At 38.6% G+C, this 20,158-nt stretch overlaps 1 protein-coding gene across 1 annotated transcript in view; it reads left to right on the forward strand.

Annotated features, from left to right (window-relative positions):
• Nucleotides 1-20,158, forward strand: part of FMN2 (formin 2) — a 239,356-nt gene that overhangs the window by 209,081 nt on the left and 10,117 nt on the right. Inside the window, exon 16 of the mRNA XM_074948897.1 lies at nt 4,312-4,461. Within this exon, the coding sequence (XP_074804998.1) occupies nt 4,312-4,461 (150 nt within the window). The remainder of the gene's footprint in view (nt 1-4,311; nt 4,462-20,158) is intronic.

Genomic DNA, 20,158 nt, shown 5'->3' on the forward strand with positions numbered 1-20,158 from the left:
ATAATGCTGATTGTTACGTTTAGTTGTTTTGTAGTCGAATATCTATAGAAAAATGCACAATAGCAGAGGTGTAAAATAAGTAGCATGTATTGACCCATTAAGCTTTTACCCCCAATTGGGGATATTGCAGATTATGTATTCCTTAAGACATCCGATCCTAAACCAAACTTCACACCCCTTGATAATCTGTACGTTATTCCCTGATAAGAAGAAACTTCTATGCTTAAACTCTGTACCGTTTTCTTTTTATTTTAACATCATCTTAATAAAATTTTTAGGTCTAGGATGTTTTTCTGAAATGTGCCTGGAGATGAAACAATTAAGTTTTTAGAGATTAGATTGGGGGGAAGGGAAGACTGGGGGAGGAGGGAAGCTAACCACCTTCCCTAATCTCATTTCCTTATTTATTTTCTCAGAAACCACCACCTTTGCAGATTTAGCAGATTTAATGATATTTAAATGTTCTTTGGGGCCAGTGTGGGGAATATGAAAACCTATTTAAAATCCTTTTAATGGATATTTGGCCTTTGCCCTGTCTGGATAAGGCAGCAGTGTGAACATCAATGCCTTATTTTTAATCAGGCTTGAAAAGTCACGCTGACTGGAACAAAGCTACTGACCTCCTGTACCTCTGTTAATCCTTGAAAATAACCCTAACCCTCTCCTCTCCCACCTTCTCTGACGCACAGATTTTGTGTTGTTTTGAAACATGACTTAGTAGTATGGGGGATGTAAGCACCTTTCATTTGAGGAACTCGTAGTACTTTATGAACATTAAGCAAGTTCCACAACACCTCTTTGGAGTAGTAAGTACACCTGTTTCACAGATAGGGAAGGTGAGGCACAGGGAGCTTATGTGACTTTCACAAGGTCATATGTTACTGAAACAAATTTGGAAATGGAACCCAGGAGTCGTGACTCCCAGTCCCCTACTCTGACCACCATACACATGCTGCATATATAGCTATAAGCACTATTGAAATGTGTTTTGCTTCAAGGTTTGTTAAAAGACCAGGTAGCGGGGTAGTCACCCACTCCGGCCTTAAAGGCCTTAAAACAGCCCAGGAGAGGGCTGTGGCTGGGAGCAAGCAGTTCCCAGGCTGACTGGGGGAAGCAGGCTCAGCTGTTGCCACACCCCAATCAGGGCTCAGCTGGCCCTTATAAGAGGGCAGTGGGCCAGGAGCAGACACTCTCTCTCTGCCTTGAGAAGGTACCTGGAGTGGACCAGGGCTGGGGAAGGCTAGAGGAGCTGGGAGGCTCCAGACTGGAAAAGCCCCAGGCTGCAGGCCTGGCAGACGGCCTAAAAAAGTGTACTGGGGTTGCAGGGGGCAGCCCACGGGTAGGCAGGGGCAGCAGGTCCAACGCCCCCTTGCCTGTGATGACTGGCTAATACACTGCAGTCCGCTCAGTGTGCGGGGGCTTAATGGTGATTGGCAGTAGCCAAAGACTGAGGCAAGGTAGGGATAGTGGGTGGGGGTTCCCCTGGGACAGGGAGACCCAGAGACTGTGGGGGGTACTGCCAGGGGGCAGCACCCTGGGTGAAAGGGGCACCGGGGTTAGGGAGGGACACAGGGCCAGCGGCAAGTGGGACACCGGCCTGCAGAGGGCACTCCAGAGGCTGGAAAAGCGAATTCCCTGAGAGACCAGCAGGAGGCTCTGCAGGGGTGAGTCGCCACACTGTGACAGACCAACAAAGCATCTGTTGTGTGGCTCAGTAATGTGGTAATGAAATGTGAAATGGCAATATCCACTTCTAACCTCATGGGTTTATTTGCGACTTTGTCTAAGTCCCTTTTTATAATTGAGCCATATGCTCCATGTCCCCTCCAGAGTCAGCTTTGAGGTCTCTCTATTTTAACATATGTAAACTGTAATCTTACGGATTACAAAATCTGATATTCACAGAGTATTCTAACGTAAACAAGTTACTGCTTCCCAAATTTCATTCTGGGGATCTAGGGACACTTCTCCCTCGCTTTGTCTTGATCTTTTGCTTTTCATATCTGAATCCTGCCACCTTCTCCTTCAAGATACAGTAAGGAGAACATCAACATACCTCTGACTAAAGAAGTTGAGATGATTACCTTGGATTTGTTTCACCTGTGCTACCAGGATAGCTAAATACCTGGATTCCTGGGGCTTCCTGCTTTTAGGTCCAACTGTGTTGCAGGTCGTGTCTTCTGCATTTGCACTAACAGGTGTCAGAAAAGTGACACATTAACTGACAATCTGCCAAGCTTCTGGTCTTTCACATTTTACAAGCAGCTTAATTTCCCCTTCCCTCAAATTGGTTGCCATGGGAGGTGATCAATCCAGCTGGGGACTTGCATTCTGCTGTAACTGACTGGAAGAAGGAATGCCATTAGCTAGAGTTAAACATAGATGTATGGCTGAATTGGCTATACTGGTGGTTCCCAGCAAGATTAGCAATGATCAGAGGAAAAGCCTGACTAACTCCCTTTGATCCCATGGATTGTTAATGAAAGCCTTCATGTATATGTAAATGTTAGTACCATTTATCAAACGCAAACATGTATTTGTTGGATTTTCATTCTGGCCTGGCTCCCTACTTGATGAAATAGTTTCATGTAGAGCGATTATAGCTTGTTACTTCAAATTTAAACACATTACTTGAAGATGACTATTTTTCATTCTCTTGTGATGCTCATCTTCTAGTCAGGTTGATGATGTTTTTTTCAGATCAGTCATTTTGCTACTAGGGTTCCCTTGTTTCATGCTATAATTGGGTCTGATATCCTTGTGTCATTTGCCTATTCGCCTAGGTGTTTGTCAAAACAGAGCCTCTTCTTTCTTTGAGCTACTGATTTTCCTGTGTTTTGCAAAACACAGAATGGTCTTTAAGTAGCTTACTCAGAAATGGTCACTGACTCAAAAAGTGCCTGAAGATTCCCAAGCCATCCTGTAATGCCCATTACTCTCCATATGCTTTTGATTAGCTGTCTGGCACGTGCACTAACAACTGTCATAGCACTATTGCTGTAACTATAATTAAGGTAATCAGTCAGTTGGTTCAATGGGTGAAATCCTAACCACATTGAAGTCAATACCAAAATTTCCTTTGTTTTCAGTGGGGCCAAGATTTCACTCTGTGACTAATATGGTCTCACCATGTATGGTTCATAAAATGTTATTGCATGGGTGGTTGAATAGTAGTAATCTGAACTACCATGTGGGGCACAAAACTGGTTCCCTGTCTGTCTAATCTCTCCTTTAGTGTCCATTGCTGTACTGTCGTCTTGTCCCATTCTCTTGCACCCCAAACCAGCAGGCTTTGGAAGCATTATGTGAATAGTGTAACACACAAATAAAATAAATATTCTGATATGTTCTGAGCCATTGTGTTGTGAAAAAATGTTGCGGACAAACTGGCCAATTTTTCATAGAAAAGTGAAAATTTGAATTCTCATATTTTGATGTAATTGTTCTTGAAGACTATTTTGAACATGTTGGCATTTTTAATTACAAATAAAATTGGATGAGATTTCAATAAAATTATCTCAAGGAATAGGTGTATAACTTTATCCTTTTGAATTGAAATTCATATTTTTTTTCATGTTGACCATTTTTTAAAATTTGGAACTAAGAGAGAGAAGCTCTAATTATGGGGGGCGGGGTTACATTTCATTGAAATCACAGTCATTGTGCTAAATCTTGGTGTGTAGTCCTCTGTGTCCTTCAAGAGCAATTCTTGCTTGCTCTTCAGCTCTACATATGCTACTTTGTCATCTATTCTAGCGATATCTATGTTCAGAAATGGGTGTCAAACACAGTTATGTCAGAATCATGATTGATAACTATTTTCTAGTATGACTGTTGCTAGCAGTTTTACTATTGTCTAGGGTAGAAAAGAATTGTTTTAATACCACCTTTCTATGGACTGCTCCACCTAGATTGTCTCTTGTCGTGTTTCATAGTGAAAGACTGTTTGGAACTGCTTTAGATTTCAACTCTGTTTTAAAATAGTTTCAAATATAATAAAAATGCAATGCAAGGAAAGGCATTGAGGTCTGGCTTTGCTGGGCTCTGAAGAGAGTACGTTCGTTCTTGGCTTTAATATGGACAATGCTTTGGCCAAAAACAATGTGTGTGTTATTAAATACCAAACCCCAACCATTGCTGAGGAAATATATTGTAACAGAATATGTACAGGAAAACATCAGAGCTAGATAATCCGTATATTTCACTCCCTATTAGCAATAGTAATTGTGTATTATGCCAGGTTTTGGATGCAGAAAAAAATTCTATATCAATAGATAGTAAAATACTTGATGCTTTTGTTGTCTTTGGCAGCTTTTTGGAAACTGCAGCCTATTTCTGTATGAAACCAAAAATGGGAGAGAAGGAAGTGTCACCTCATGCTTTCTTCAGTATTTGGCATGAATTCAGTTCTGACTTCAAAGACCTCTGGAAGAAGGAAAACAAACTTATTCTGCAAGAAAAGTAGGTGTCCTCATTTTTACAATGACTGTTAATATTCTTTCTAAAAGAGTATTCGGAGCAATATCTCAGGAAAAAATCAACATGGGCATAAAAATACATCTAATGTCTTTCAAATAGCTTCTTATACAAACTTTTATTAATTTTTTTTATAAATACATCCTAACAGTCATGAAGTCTACTAATCAGTAAAAATTTCAGTTTGTGCCAATCTTTTTCTGTCTTTGTCCACATGACCATGAATGACGCATTAGAGCATGTAATTGATACATCACTATTAATCCAGCCAATGAAATATTATTCACTTAAGTCCTGAAAGTCATTGAGAGGTTTTCTCATTCATATGTTTATAGTGAGTCATAGATCGGGCTCAATATCCAGAGATGATATCCTAAAATATTTGACCTATTATAGCAGGGGGAGACAAAAATCTAGCAAGGTCCTCCCACAGAGAGAACCAAAACAAATAAAATACCCAAACTCTACTTTTTTGAGCTTTCTTGCACCATGATAGAAATAAGGCATGATCACTGAAAAAAAAATTGGCATAACTGCCTGTGCCTTGTGTAACCCTCTGGTATATGTGTATAACAGGTGCCCCTTTATGCCGATCCACAGATGATGTGGGTCTGTTACAGCTCTCAGCTAAGAAATCTTGGCTCTTTAGCTAAAGCTAGTATGTTGGCTAAGATGGTGGCTGTCATATACGCGGGAGCTTGTCCGGTCATTCTAACACTCACTGAGACGTGGATTACACTTTGTGTTAGAGGAGCTATTGTATGCTATATATAGTTGTTGGTTTTGGTAACTCAGTGAGCATAAGAATTTTGCTATGATTTAATAAATGTCAAAATAAAATGAAATTTTACAGAGGTAGGCCTGAACAGCAAATGTTTATAGACATGCATAACTTTACACATGTAGTCACAATGACTTCCATGGGAAGTTAATGAAATTACTCAGATTATCAAAACTTGTCATGTAAGCACATATTTAGGCACCTAAATAAAAAGGGCTTGCTTTTCAGAAGTGCTGAGCATGCACAATTCCCACTGAAATTAGATTACTGCGTGGCTAAAGTCAATGGAAACTGTAGGGACCTAGCACCTAGAAAATCAGGTATCTAAGTCAAATTATTGATTTTTAAGTACAGGGGAAGATATTTTAGAGTGAATTCCCTTTTCACAATTAAAAAAACGAGGACTGGATTCTGATTCTATGGCAAGTTTACGGAGCAAATATTAACACGGTGCAGGTACTTACTGGACGGGGGTGCACTTCATTTTACTGCCTGTCTGAAATGATTTCATGTACTTAAATCTCTCTCTTTAGTATTTAACTTCAGCCCTAGTTCATTCTGTCTCCAATTTCCCATGTTGCGATATAGTTGCCAAAGGTTTATCTTGTGTTTCCATGTATTTTTCATAAAATTCTTTTTAATTTTTTTTCTTTTTCTGATTATTAGGTTATTTTTCTTAAAATGGTGAGAACTCCTCTCACTGTACATATTGTTTCCCTTAGTATTTTTTTAAAAAAGGGGGGGAAATACATTTTGACTCTTTAAAAGATCAGCTCATGGAAAATTTTGAAAACACTTTTTAGATTCTCTGCTAGTCATACAAATGTTTGTTTGCTTTGTTTCTCCACATATTTTGAAGTACAAGAGCAGTTGTAATGAAAACAAGACCATTAAGTGTTCACTTGCTTGGGTTTCTTATTACCCTACCTGAAATCATTATCCTCCATATATGGTATCCTATGTAGATCGGTGTGGAGGAGGAGATTATGATGATCTGAAAAAAGAGGTCCATGACTTCCCATGGGAGAAATTCATTCAAGGCAGACAAACACCTAAGAAACAAAGACCCACTTTTATGAATGTTTTTCCATTATGATATGAGGAATGTGGAATACAGAAAATAGTACATCATGCTGAACTGACTCAAGGCTTTTTTGTAATGTTCTGTCAGCATGGATTAAGAATTTTGGAGGTCCTGGCTTGCTCTTTCCATCCCCAGGGTACCAAGGTTAATGATAATTAATAATAATTACTTAATAACTACTTAATAATAGTGATTTGTATCTAACTATATAACTGTTAACTAATCACACCCCAGCAGGAGGTGCTATAGAGGCAACAGGCAAAATCTTAGAGGAAAAGGAATAATTTACAGAGCTGGTCAGAAATGTGAACTTTTTCTGTGAAAAATATCATTTTCAGCAAAACATGACAAATCTGAAATATTTCAACAGAAAATCAAAATATATAGATTCTGAAATGCTATTTGCAGTCCCTCATGAGAGATGTAGTTCAGGTGTCTCATGCTCCCTGTCTCCTCCATAAGATGGACCCCCGAGCCAGATTACAATGGTCTCACATCTTGGTGAGCGGAGGTGATGCATCATGGCTGTTGCATGGGCCATGATGCATCGTGGAAGATTAAATCCATCTGGGGATCCCGTCCTATAAAAAAGAATGAGTGACCCAAACTACAACACCTATGAGCATCACAATGGCATTTAACTGAATCTATCTATTTTTGGCTTTGGCCAGATTTTTGATGAGCAATCAGATTTTCCATGGAAAGCACATACTTTTTGTGAAAACTCTAATTTAGTTGAAAACTCATTTTTTTCCATCAAACAGTGTCAATGGAAATTTTCTAACCAGCCCTAGTAAAAATATGTTCTCTAGAGGTGTCCTCCAGCCAACTGACAGAATGGTTTTCTTGACCTGTGTAGTAGCCATTTCCAGCTCTACTGATAAAGGACAGGAAGGTTGTGAATTGAAGGCCTCTTTGTACCGGAAGAGTAAAATGGAGAATAACCTGGGCAAGACACTCTCAGCCACTCTAGGGCAACACTCCATAGTATTCCCTACTCCCACAAAATTGCAGTAAGAATTAAAAGGTAGGGACATATCTACAGTTGGTGTAAACTGACATCAAGGCTGTTGGATTTGAGGATCTGGCCTTTTGCTTCCAGAGTGTCCCCAGGACTCTACATCTCTATGGTTCCATGACTTAAATTATTGCCAAATGAATACTTTCCTGAGAGTGCATAGTTTAGCTTTTAACTCAATGGGGAAACACTCTAAATCTGAAATACACTAAGCTGCTTTGTGATGATACATGCCACTCAGATGCCACTGATGTTATTTATACCTAAAAGATCGGTGCCTAGATTTACATGCTAGTTGTCTCATGCTAATATTTTAATGGTGAAATCCTGGCCCCCTTGAAGTCAATGGCAAAAAGTAGGGCCAGAATTTCACACAGTGTATTTTGAAATCACAGTGGTTGCTTCTCTCTGTCTATATTTGGTAAATCAAGTTATTTTCTGTAGTTAAAATCAAAGAGCAAGGTATTGTCTGTACACATTTATATGACAGGTCTGATAAGAACCCCACCCCTTTTTTTTCTTTGTTGCAATATAATTCTGTTGTTGGGGAAATAATTGCTGCAAAAAGGAAAGCAGTTTGACAGTGATCATATTTGTAAGAACTGAACCCTGTTCTTTTGTTTGAGCCCCAAACAATGTTCTTTGTTTAAGATTACACTGTGTACAGCATTTCTGGCCTAGTTTTAAGGTCCTTGGTCTTCAGTAGGGAAAACAAGGGGGAGTGATAGCTTCTTATAGTAGAAGTTCCTTATCCAATCTCTGTAAATGTGAGTCAAATTGTTAATACAATAACTTATCCAAAGGCCTTTCATAAATGGGTTTTTTTCTAAAGTGCACCCTCATGTTACAGATGTGCCAAAAATGTGTGTGTTTAAAGAAAGCAGTCAGTAATTCTTTATTTTAAATACTTTCCAGTCTGGATTGCAGCTTGTATATTGGTTTGCAGGCATTTAGATAAACACAGCAGTGTCTAGTCTTGGTATTTCTCAGCTACCAGATGAGAAAAACCAAAGAAAAATGGCGCAAGGTTAAGAACAAATTCATTTTTCTGAAGTTTTCAACTGTTTCTACTCAGTTGTGTCAGATGAAATAAAGCAGAAATGGAAAATACCAGTCACAGAGAAAATTCGACAAGACACTGCTGAATACAGTAGCAATACAAAGAAAAATGCACCTGAAATTTATAAGTAAAGCATACTTCTTCATTAGTACTGTTGGGATTTTCTTAACAGCACTGTGTTTGGTAGCAAGGGTAAGATGGACATTCCATTCTAAATCATTCTGAGTTGTTTATAATGTTTTCAGAAATGTTCCCTTTAGGCTGAAATTTCTTATGCTGGGTCTCACCCTAAGGGTGATTTTTTTTTTTAAAGTCTAAACAAGATCCATTTAGCTATTTTTTTTATTTACACATCCTTTTTTTAAAGCGTGTTTTGTACTTTAAAATACTTTTGTTCTGTGTTTCATAACTAAAAATGGCTTTGTTTTGATATTTAACCTTGGCAGGTATACCCTTTTTAGAGATGAAAGGGATATCATAAGCTTGCAAACAACTGGCGTCAAATTCAGCGCTCGGTTACGTCTGTGCAACCCCACCAACGTTTTCGAATTTGGCTCTTGATTTTGAATTAACAATCTAACAAGCTTTGAATGATCTCACCTTTTTTCTTCCACTATATTTTTTTAATGTGCCATTAATAGACCACATGTTGCATTCATATATTATGAGCTCTGAGAATGTGTTTTCCTGTGTATGTTACAGCCAGACCTCCTGGATCATGTGATGGGATCCTGAAAAGTGGGTGTAATGGAAGCAGGACAGGTCACTTAGGGTAGGAGTAGACCTGTGTCCATGACTATAGCATGATGTAGGTGAAGATAGTACATTCACTGCTTGGAATCCAAATGTCTGATCTTGGTCCTGAGCACCCATTTGCTGTTCAGTGTTTGGGATTAAGACTCTCAGACATCTTAATGTTTTGTTTATAGGCAGTTATTTTATCTATAGCTGTGCAAATAACATATTTTTCAGCTTGTTAGCAGTTCTCAAAAATTGGAAAAAAAATCAAGTTGAACAGAAAATATTTTTTCAGCAAATTGAAAAGTTTTAAAAAATCGTTTTGGGGTCAAACGTTTTGTTAGACACAAAGTGAAACACTTTTTATTAATACTTCAAGCACTTTTTAATCTTTTAAAAAAACATTTTGCATAAAAGTAAAGGATTTTTTCTAAAACATTGTTTTCAAGTTAAAAAAAATGAAACATTTCCATTTGGAATTAATTTTATTGTACTTGACTGAAGCAGTTTGGCAAAATCAACATGAATTTGCAAAATGTCAGTGTCACCACATCTGCATTTTTCACAAAAAAAAGTTTTGGTCAAAAAATTTCACCCAGCTCTAATCCTGTCCCCCTTGAGCATGCCAAGCTGTAAGTATTTAACTTTTTCCTTTTAAATCAATCTCTTCAATCTCCTAATTTTGTTTAAATTTCTTTGAATTCCTTCTGGTTTCTCTAGATCATCTTGGTAATGAGGTGTCCATCATTAAATGCATTTTTTCCAGATTTATTTGTGCTTGAGCCTGATCAGAGAGAAAGGAACACTGGCTGCCTCCTCTATCATCCAAAGAAGGGAGGCAGAGGGGCTAGGCAGGAACAACTGTGCCACCTGACTATAAACCTGGAACTGTCTGGAGGAGTAGGGCAAGAACCTCCCCAAGAACTGAAGACTGACTGGGAGAAGGGAAATCTGTGGAGGCACCCTTAGAGTCTTGTCTTCAGGCTGAGGTGGGCAAATTCCTCACTCTCAGAGAAAAATCCCCTGAGAGTGCAGACACACTTGTATGACAGTCAAAAACAGAGTAAGTTATGCAGAGTTAATTATTGGAATGTCTTCTATTGGTCTGGGTGGCAAAATCTGTCTTTCAAGACTAACAGAGCCAAACGCTTCTTTTTTTTTATTTGTATTTTTAATTTTTTAATTATGTATACTCTGGCTCATGACAATAGCAAAGAGAGGTGAAGGCTTTCAGAACTTTTTTCTTTTTTAAAAAAAAAAGGCCAACATTTTAAAATGCCGGTATCACTGGTGCAGCATTAGAGCCTAATTAAAACCTGCTAGACTTGTCACTAAACCTGGAGAGGCGTTGTTCATAACTCCGCATCCATTTTTTGGGTGGCAGAGTAGGCAAAGAAGCTCCTTTCTCTCTACCCTTGCTCAGAGTACTGCTGCAGTCTCTTCAGATAATCACTGCTGCCCCAGATAGCCCCACCCCTTGCAAAAGTGTAGGAGTCTGAACATGGGAAAGAACTCCTGCTTGCACAGAAGAAGAGAAAAGGAGAGGGACAGTTGGGGACCCCGAAGTGTATGTGTGTGTGTGTGTGGGGGGGGGGGAACTGATTGTCTACTCACCGTGGCGCATATTTATGAAACAGGGTGTCAGCTAATAGAAATGCACTTTAACTGACTCTTAGCTGTAGGTGGGAGGGGGTCATAAACTAGATCTACATCATTATAGTAAAGTTCTGACATCTTCCACCTCACGCTAAGTATGAGAACTTCATTTCACTGACTCCATCCAACCTTTTAACTCCCATGATAAATATTTGACATTTTAAAAATAATCTGTAACCCCCCTAAATTTACTCCTCATTTGACTCTAAAAGTTGCACATTCCCATAAGAATAGCAGTTAAGCTGGCACTTGGCGTGTCACATTGTATATCTAGATGAAAGGGAGATTCCTGGCCAACATGTCTCCACAGCTCATTGATCTCCCCCTGCAGAAAGACTGGTATGTCTCCCTACAGATTCCCCAGCAGGATGATTTAAAACTTGCTGTTGAGCAATTTAAAGTCTGGCATTCGATATCTATGCATTGCAGAGTAAGGCACATACTGGTAATCTGTCACTATTGCTTGCAAAGAAGGGCATTAAATCTCCTTGCACGAGCTATGTCCTCCCAAAGTAATTTAAGGGATCTTTTATTAACCCTTATAATAAGAACCAGTAAATTAGACCTGAGAATGAGAGATCTGGGAACATGGAACTATTCACTTAGTAAGGAATGGGAAAGTGGGGAGAGAATCAGTGGTTGAAAAATTTCTCTAGTAAGTCTTCAGTGTGTCATTCCTGTGATAACGAAGATTAGTAGCATTGCCTAGCAAGGCCACATTTCAAAATGAACATAAAATTAGCTGATGTAGGATGTAAGGAAATGATGGTCATCTGGCCTGAAGGTAGCCTTGCTTCAGTCTTACTGAAAGTAATAGGAAATGGTGACCACTTTGACTAAAGACAAAATTCATGATTTTGCTGGTATAAATCAGGAGATATGGACACATTTTGTGTGTATGTATATGTATGATACTTGTCATGAAATCACAAGATTTGGCAATTCTGCTGATTTTTCAGTACCATATGAGTTGCTGTAACTAGGCACAATTTGGTGACTTAAGAATGGGATTTCCTTTAATTTTAAAAGCTGTTGCCCTTTTGAACTTTGGATGTGTGTCTCTGTGTATTTGTGCAGATATGTTTCCCTATATATAGTTGGACACCATGGTTATTACACAATTGGCCTTTCTCCTGTTGCATAGCAGAGTAAGACAAAATCTCTAGACCACCCAAGTGATTATAGTGGTCACAAGTGATGCTGAGTGAAATTTGGAAGTTCTGTCCCATGGGAAATTCTAATGTTTCAACATTTGTCATCCTAAATCAGGAGGAAAAAGATGCAATATTAAAATATTTCATGGAGTGAAGTATTCAAAAAATGTAAATTAGGAAATCTTGAACTGAAACATTACTACACTTTCAATCAAAACGAACATTTCAATATTCTGCAATCAAAATGTTTGATTTTGGTTCGAATTAACTTGAAATACTTCTATGTTGAACATTAAACTGCATTTCTTATTGTGGTGCTTTGTCTCATGGGTGCTCTTATTTGAATATCTGATGCCTCTATTCTTCCCTATGGGCCAGACTTCCTGGTCGGATTACATCTCCCATGGTGTACACACAGTCACTTTCATGCCTTGATGTCCCATGCAGCTTGTTTGCAGGGGAATTCATTCTCCAATGTGAGAGATGTAGTCCTCCACAGAGCCCAGACAATAGGAGAGAATGGGAGCCCAAATTACAACTTTAATAAGGCTATGCACCATGATCCAGAAAAATGTTTCACATCAGTTCAACAAAACTAAATATTCCTATTTGGGTTGAACCTGTCCAGAATGAAATATTTCATTCTGATTTTCCAGCCAGAAGTGTTACAGAAACTGCATTTTTGTTAGAGAATCATTCCAGCAGAAAATTTCTGATCAGCTCTAGTACCAAGTTTTGCCGAGTGCCAAGGACTTGTAGTATTGAAATGGATCCACAGGCCTTTCAATACTCAAGATTAAAACTGGAGTAATATTAGAAGCAAGAGGAAGTCCAAGGACAGGGTAGGCCAATTACTTAATGGGGGCGAGGAGAACAATAATAGAAAATATGGAAATGGCAGAGGTGCTTAATGACTTCTTTGTTTCAGTCATCACTAAACAGTTTAGCAGCGATTGAACGTCTAACATAGTGAATGCCAGTGGAAATGAGATAGGATCAAAATAGGGAAAGAACAAGTTAAAATTACTTAGACAAGTTAGATTTTTTTCAAGTCACCAGGGCCTGAGGAAATATCTGAGCCATTAGTGATTATCTTTCAAAAGTCACGGAAGACCGGAGAGATTCCAGAGGACTGGAAGAGGGCAAATATAGTACCCATCTATAAAATGGGAAATAAGGACAACCTGGGGAATTACACCCTAGTCAGCTTAATTAACACACATACAAAATGTGTAATTAATTAAGTAATCATTTTGCAGATACATACAAGATAATGTTATAAGTAAGTCAGCATGGTTTTTTCAAGAACAAATGGTGTCAAGCCAACCTAATAGCTTTCTTTGATAGGGTAGCAAGCATTGTGGAGGGGGGGAAGCAGTAGATGTGGTATATCTTGACTTTAGTAAGGCTTTGATAATGTCTCCTATGACCTTCTTATAAACACTATAGGGAAATACAACCTAGATGGAGGTACTATAAGGTAGGTGTATAGCTGGTTGGAAATCTGTTCCTAGAGAGTAGTTCACAGGCAAGCTGGAAGGATATAGCAAGGGGTCCCGCAGGGATCCGTTTTGGATCCCATTCTGTTCAATATCTTCACCAATGGTTTAAATAATGGTATAGAGAGTACTCTTATAAAGTTTGCAGATGATACCAAGCTGGGAGGGGTTGCAAGGGCTTTGGAGGATAGGATTAAAATTCAAAATGATTGGACAAACTGGAGAAATGGTCTGAAGTAAATAGGATGAAATTCAATAATTTGAATGCAAAATACTCCACATAGGAGGGAACGATTAGTTGCACACACCCAAAATGGGAAATGACTGTCTAGGAAGGAGTACTGGGGGTCATAGTGGATCATAAGCTAAATATGAGTCAACAATGTAACACTGTTGCAAGAAAAGCAAACATAATTCTGGGCTATATTAGCAGGAGTGCTGTAAGCAAGGCCCGAGAGTAATTCTTCTGTTCCACTCCGTGCTGATGCGGCCTCAACTGGAGTATTGTGTCCAGTTCTGGGCACCATGTTTCCAGAAGGATTTTGGCAAACTGGAGAAAGTCCAGAAAAAAGCAACAAAATGATTCAAGGTCTAGAAAACATGACCTGTGAGGAAAGATTTGAAAAAAATGGGTTTGTTTAGTCTGGAGAAGAGAAGACTGAGGGGGGATATAACAGCTTTCAAATACATAAAAGTTTGTTATAAGAAAGAGGGAGAAAAATTGTTCTCATTAACCCCTGAGGATAGTACAAGAAGCAATGGGCTTAAACTGCAGCAAGGGTGGTTTAGGTTGGACATTAGGAAAAACTTCCTAACCATCAGGGTAAGTAAGCACTGGAATAAATCGCCTAGGGAGGTTGTGGAATCTCTATCATTGGAGAATTTCAAGAGCAGGTTAGACAAACACCTGTCAGGGATGGTCTGTATATTACTTTGTCCTGACATGAGTTCAGGGGACTGGACTAGAAGACCTTTCGAGGTCTCTTCCAGTCCTATGATTCCATGTTTCTATAATGTAGAAGTCAAGGGAGTTATGCCAAAAATATGGACTAATCTCTGAAAGTAAACTAAATAAAACGTAGAGCTACAATACTTGCTAATCTCAATGAAATCTTCATCAACAAAACACACCAGACACCTTTTTCATTGTATTGTCAAGATGTGCTTATTTGAGAAATGACATCTCAGGGCAGTACAAGTTCTGGGCATCCGTTGTTGACAAAGGAGGAAAATGTCCAGGATTCTGCTACAGGTTAGCTTCTATTTTAAGTGGTTAGATTAAAACATTTTAATCCATTTGTCCTTGATCCTCTGAGCCAAAGTATGATTAATCACAGTGTCTTTTGGCCAGCTATTGTCTGCTATGCAGTCCTTAAAGGAGCAGTGCAAGAAGTTGGCTGTGATATCAAGATAGTCCAATGCATAACCTCTTTGTTGGTAGGCAGAGGTTAAGTTTCATCCGTCAATTTGATGGGACTAGGTACATTATAATGTGCTTCTTATCTGTGTAAAAGTCTTCACAGTCAGTTACTGAATCATGTCTGTTTCATCACTTCAACCCTGATAGCCTTAGTGCAAGAGCTCTAAACTTCTGCTTGTGTTTTATAAATTACTTTTATTTTAACAATTCTGATTTCTAGCTGGGATTATCTCATGCAAGAAATATGATGACCTGCTCTAAAAGAATATTTAGTAAATAATTAAACACATTTAAAAACAGGGTGAAATAATCATATTTAGCCCTTCTTTTCATAAACAGTTTCACAAGAAAGATTTTTATAACTCTCTTTCCTTATGTGGTACTCCAGAGATTGGAGAAATATCTGGCACTGAATGGTTTGGCTGATTTTTAAAGAAATTGCTCATGTGTCTTAGTATTATAAACACGTTACTTGCAAGACAGAGAGCACTCCTCACAGAACAGTTTAAATCCTTTGTTTAGCATATGACATCCCTTTTTTCTTTTATTTAACTGATTAAAAAATCCATTTAATTCAAACTATAAAACCTCTTGCTTCACTTAGTTTTTTACTCTGTCTTACCATGTACTGAATTTGTACAGACGCAATGGTGTTGAGTTTCATGAAGTACCTTGCTGAAGTGTAATAATGCCTGCTCTTAGCTTGTTGTTGGAAGGTTTGTTGTGACCATTTCTACTGCCTAAAGCATGCAACATTCCAACCTTGTCAGTAGGTTTAAATTTGTCATGTACTAGTAGACTCGAGTGAAGTGTAAGGGAATCTCCACCAAGCCTACTCGGAGCCAGTCGGAAATGAATCTGTCTGCCACAGATACTTATTCAGACAAAATTATTAATGCTTAGTGGCAGGGAAGTGGCTCCCCTTCTCATTGGATTGAATGATGAGAGAAATTCTCTCAGTCTTGATAAGGCTGTGGTCAGGCTGGCGTTTGGTCTAGAAGGTAGATAAAATGATTCTGCCTTCAGGGCTGCAAGGACGTCTGGTTTCTTTTTCCTGTATCTGTGCCAAAGTGTATCTCCCTTATTCATCTTGCAAGCTGTCTTTAAACTTAATCATGGTGAACTTTTTGTATATGTTTGCCTGACAATAAATAGGGGGGAGTGGGAGGTGAAAGTGCTGGAGAAAAACAATTTTATTATGATGGAAACAAGAAACCGCTCCCTTTGTTTAGATTAACCCTCAGTAAACTATCAAAATTTTATTCAAAGGCAGGATTTGAGAGCCTTTCTTTTGCACTGCATAATAACTAGCTAAAACCATAGGTTTTTCACAGGCTCGTGGATGTTTCATGATTTTTACATTTACTGAGTGTTTTACTATTGCTGTAGCTGCATTGGAGGAAATCCTTTCTGGAATAAAGCATTTGAGCTCAGTGAAGACATACATCTGTCTGGATGGGGTGGATTTGAATTATGGAAATTTTATTTAATATTTATAAAGCATTGTACAGGTCTGATCCTGAGATTGCACACTGCTGTGAGTGGTCTCTGCAATTTATGGATTCATGGACTCCAAGGCCAGAAGGGATCATTGTGCTCATCTAGTCTGTGTAACACAGGGCATAGAATTTCTGCAAAATAATCTCTGTTTGGATGAGAGCATCTGTTCGTAGAAAAACATCCAGTCTCGATTTAAAAGTTGCCAGTGATGGAGAATCCATCACAACCTTTGATAAAATGTCCCAATAATTAATTACCCTATTAAAAATATACGTCTTATTTCCAGCCTGAATTTCTCTAGGTTCAACTTCCAACCATTGGATCTTGCTATATCTTTCTCTGCTACATTTTAAAGAGTGCATTGTCAAATATGTGTTCTCCGTGTAGGTACTTATGGACTGTAATCAAATCACTCCTTAACCTTCTCTTTGTTAAGCTAAATAGATTAAACTCCTTGAATCTGTCTCTACAAGGCAGGGTTTCTAATTCTTTTACCATTCTTGTGGCTCTTCTCTGAACCCTCTCCAATTGATCAACATCCTTTCTGACATGTGAACATCAGAACTGGACACAGCATCCCAGCAGTGGTTGCAACAGTGCCAAATACAGAGGTAAAATAACCTCTTTACTCCTACTTGAGATTCCCCTGTTTTATACATCCAAGGATCACATTCGTCCTTTTGGCTACAGCATTGCACTGTGAGCTCATGTTCAGCTGATTATCCATCACCACCTCTAAATCTTTCTCAGAGTCACTGCGTCCGAAGGTAGAGTGTCCGATTCTGTAAGTATGGCCTACATTCTCTGTTCATATATGTGTACGTTTACTTTTGACCCTATTAACATGGATAGTGTTTGCTTGTAATTGCCAGCTTACCAAGCAATTCAGATCCCTCTGTATCAGTGACCTGTCCTTTTCATTATTTACCAGTCCCCTAATTTTTGTGTCCTCTGAAAACTTTATCAGTGCTGGATTTTGTGTTTTCTTCCAGATCATTTTTCAATAGTGTAGTGCCAAGGACTGATCTCTGTGGGAATCCCACTAGAAACACACCTGCTCAGTGATGATTCACACTTACAATTACATTTGGAGAACTATCCTGTTAGCCAGCTTGTAATCCATGTAATGTGTGCCATATTAATTTTGTAGTATTCTAGTTTTTAATTAAAATGTCATGCAGCACCAAGTCAAATGTTTACAGAAGTCTAACACATCAATACCATTATCAACTTTATCTACCAAACTTGTCATCTCATCAAAAAAGATATCAAGTTAGTTTAACAGGATTTTCCTTAAATCCATGTTGACTGGCATTAATTATATTACCCTCCTTTGTCCCGTATCAGCCTCTCCATTATCTTGTCCAGGATCAATATCAGGCCGACAGGCCTATAATTACCTCAGTCATCCCATTTACCCTTTTACAGTATTGGAACAACATTAACTTTAAATTGGACAACCCACAATAGTGAATACTAACCTTGGTAGTAAGTGTTTGTAAGATTAGGTCTTGATGTTTAAAAACACAAGAAATGACAACAGGTGAAGAAGGGAGCGGCAAAGACAATAAAAGACAATGCAACTGATATTGTAATAGCTAGAACATTTATTACAAAAATGGGGCCCAACCTCACAGTGCTTACTTAGACAAAATGTATTTAGGAATATAGCAGTTGGATCAGATCAGCGGTCCATCAAATCCAGTGACCTGCTTCCCAGTGGACAGCATAGATGCTTTGGGGGAAAGGGAAAGTTTCCTCCTAACCCCATTAGTAAGAGGTGAGTTTGTTCCTTGAGGCATGATGGTTTATATCCTTTCCAAGATTCTTGTTTGTTATTACAATTGTGGAAATTTCATGGTTCTCTGCCTCTCCCCCAGCTCCGATCTTTTTATTGATTTGGTAGTTCTCTTTAATTTTGTTCATACTTTACAGCTATTTAAATATAATTTCTGTTTTAAATTTTTTGCAAGTATTGCTGACTGGTATGGTGATAGGCACTTTATACATTATAAAAATTCAGCATATATTTCATTATATATTAAATCAGTCATACATATATATGACTGATTTTTAGCATATTTTGTAATAGAACAAATCGAAAATATATTAGCCAGGGTTCTTCTCACTTCTCTGCCTTATGCTTATCCACTCTTGAAAATTCCTTTTATATGTATAGATGAAAACACAATGGAAATGCTAAATATAATCATTTGCATAATTGTAAATTAGTAATTTAAATAATTGACAAATCCTGTGCACATCACAGCATTTATTATAAAACATGGCAGTTGGCAAAGAAAAGAGGATTTAAAATGAGTTCATTCCCCTGTCCACTCTATCATAGTGAAAAAGTACAAACATACTGACTCCCAAGGAAGGGAGGAAACTGCTGATGACATTTCAAAGTCATGTCCAACTAGTCTAAAGTATTAGTCTCGCTGGTGGTTATGAAAGGAGCTGCTTGTCTGTAATATTAAGTGGTAGAAATGTTCAAACCAGTAAATTTTTAGAGCTTTTTGAAAGGAGAAATCCATACATTTTAATTTTAAATTTAAACAAAATCCTGGATTCAGTCATATTTTCAGCCTTCAGAATATATGTTTGAACATTGCGACAATTAAGAACAGTTTAGTTGCTTTTGGATTTTAGCACTGCAAAGCCCAGTGACCACAGCTGTAGGCTGGAGATAAAAGGTAATGCTTTTACCAGCCTTTTTATATGTAATACTACAGTTTAACACTTACACAATGCTTCCCATTTTTTTAATAGTCACAAATTAAGCCTCGCACAGCACCCCAGTGATGCAGGTAAATGATACGTTCATTTTACAGATGAAGAAGCTTAGTTTCTGATGCTAGAGATGCATGCATGTGGAAGTGTATTGACTTCAGTGCGGCTCCCTGCAAGCACAAGAATCTGCCTGCATGCATCTCATCACAGGAGCAGGAGGCCAAGAGACAGACAGGTTAAGTAGCCCAAAGCCACACAATGAGTAAGTGGTTTGTCTGCAATTAGAATTCAGTAGTTTCTGGCTCCCAGCTTTGGGCCCTGTCCACTAGACCACACTATTTTTCACTTACCACATCTATAAATATTCACGAGCTCAAGAGAAATTGTTTTTTTTTTTTTTTAGTATTAGCCATGCAGCCATCCAAAACCTGGCTCATTGTCTTAGAACATAAGTCCCACAGCACCCTGTACCTTTTATAACGAAGTCCAGAGTAGAATCAGGTGAAGCTCTCTTAGTGCCTAATACTGGGTTGCACTGTCCTGAAGAATTCAAGACCTAATTTTCCAAACTGGAAGACAAGACCTGTTAAGAGTCCAAGTTTACTTGCCAGTTGGCTTGTAACACGTCTCTGCAAGAATTATCCTGCAGACGCTCAAAGTTGCAGTTGACGATTTCAAGATATATAAGCAGGTCCAGATTAAAGATTTTTGGGACCCTGTACACTGTGGATGTTAGGGGCCCTCGCCTTCCTTAAAGTAGACAGTTCACGAGATATACAAGAAAATCTGCCGCCTTAGGCGAAAAGTCAATGTGCTGCTCTCCTCTTGCCCCCTAGAACAGAGGTTCTACGCTGTGGGAGTGCAGTGGACTTTCAGGGAGAAGGCATGATGAGCCTGCTGATGATTCAGTGGCTCTGGTAGAAGTGTGGGGCGAGGCAAGCACCACTCATTCAGGTTTGGCCCAGACACCCCTCTGTCATGACGTGGGGAGGGGCAAATTTGAGCAAGGTGGCCAGGTTTTTCAACAGTGATAAGTCCT

Source organism: Natator depressus, chromosome 3 (genome assembly GCF_965152275.1).
Source record: "Natator depressus isolate rNatDep1 chromosome 3, rNatDep2.hap1, whole genome shotgun sequence".
NCBI classification, from domain to species: Eukaryota; Metazoa; Chordata; order Testudines; family Cheloniidae; genus Natator; species Natator depressus.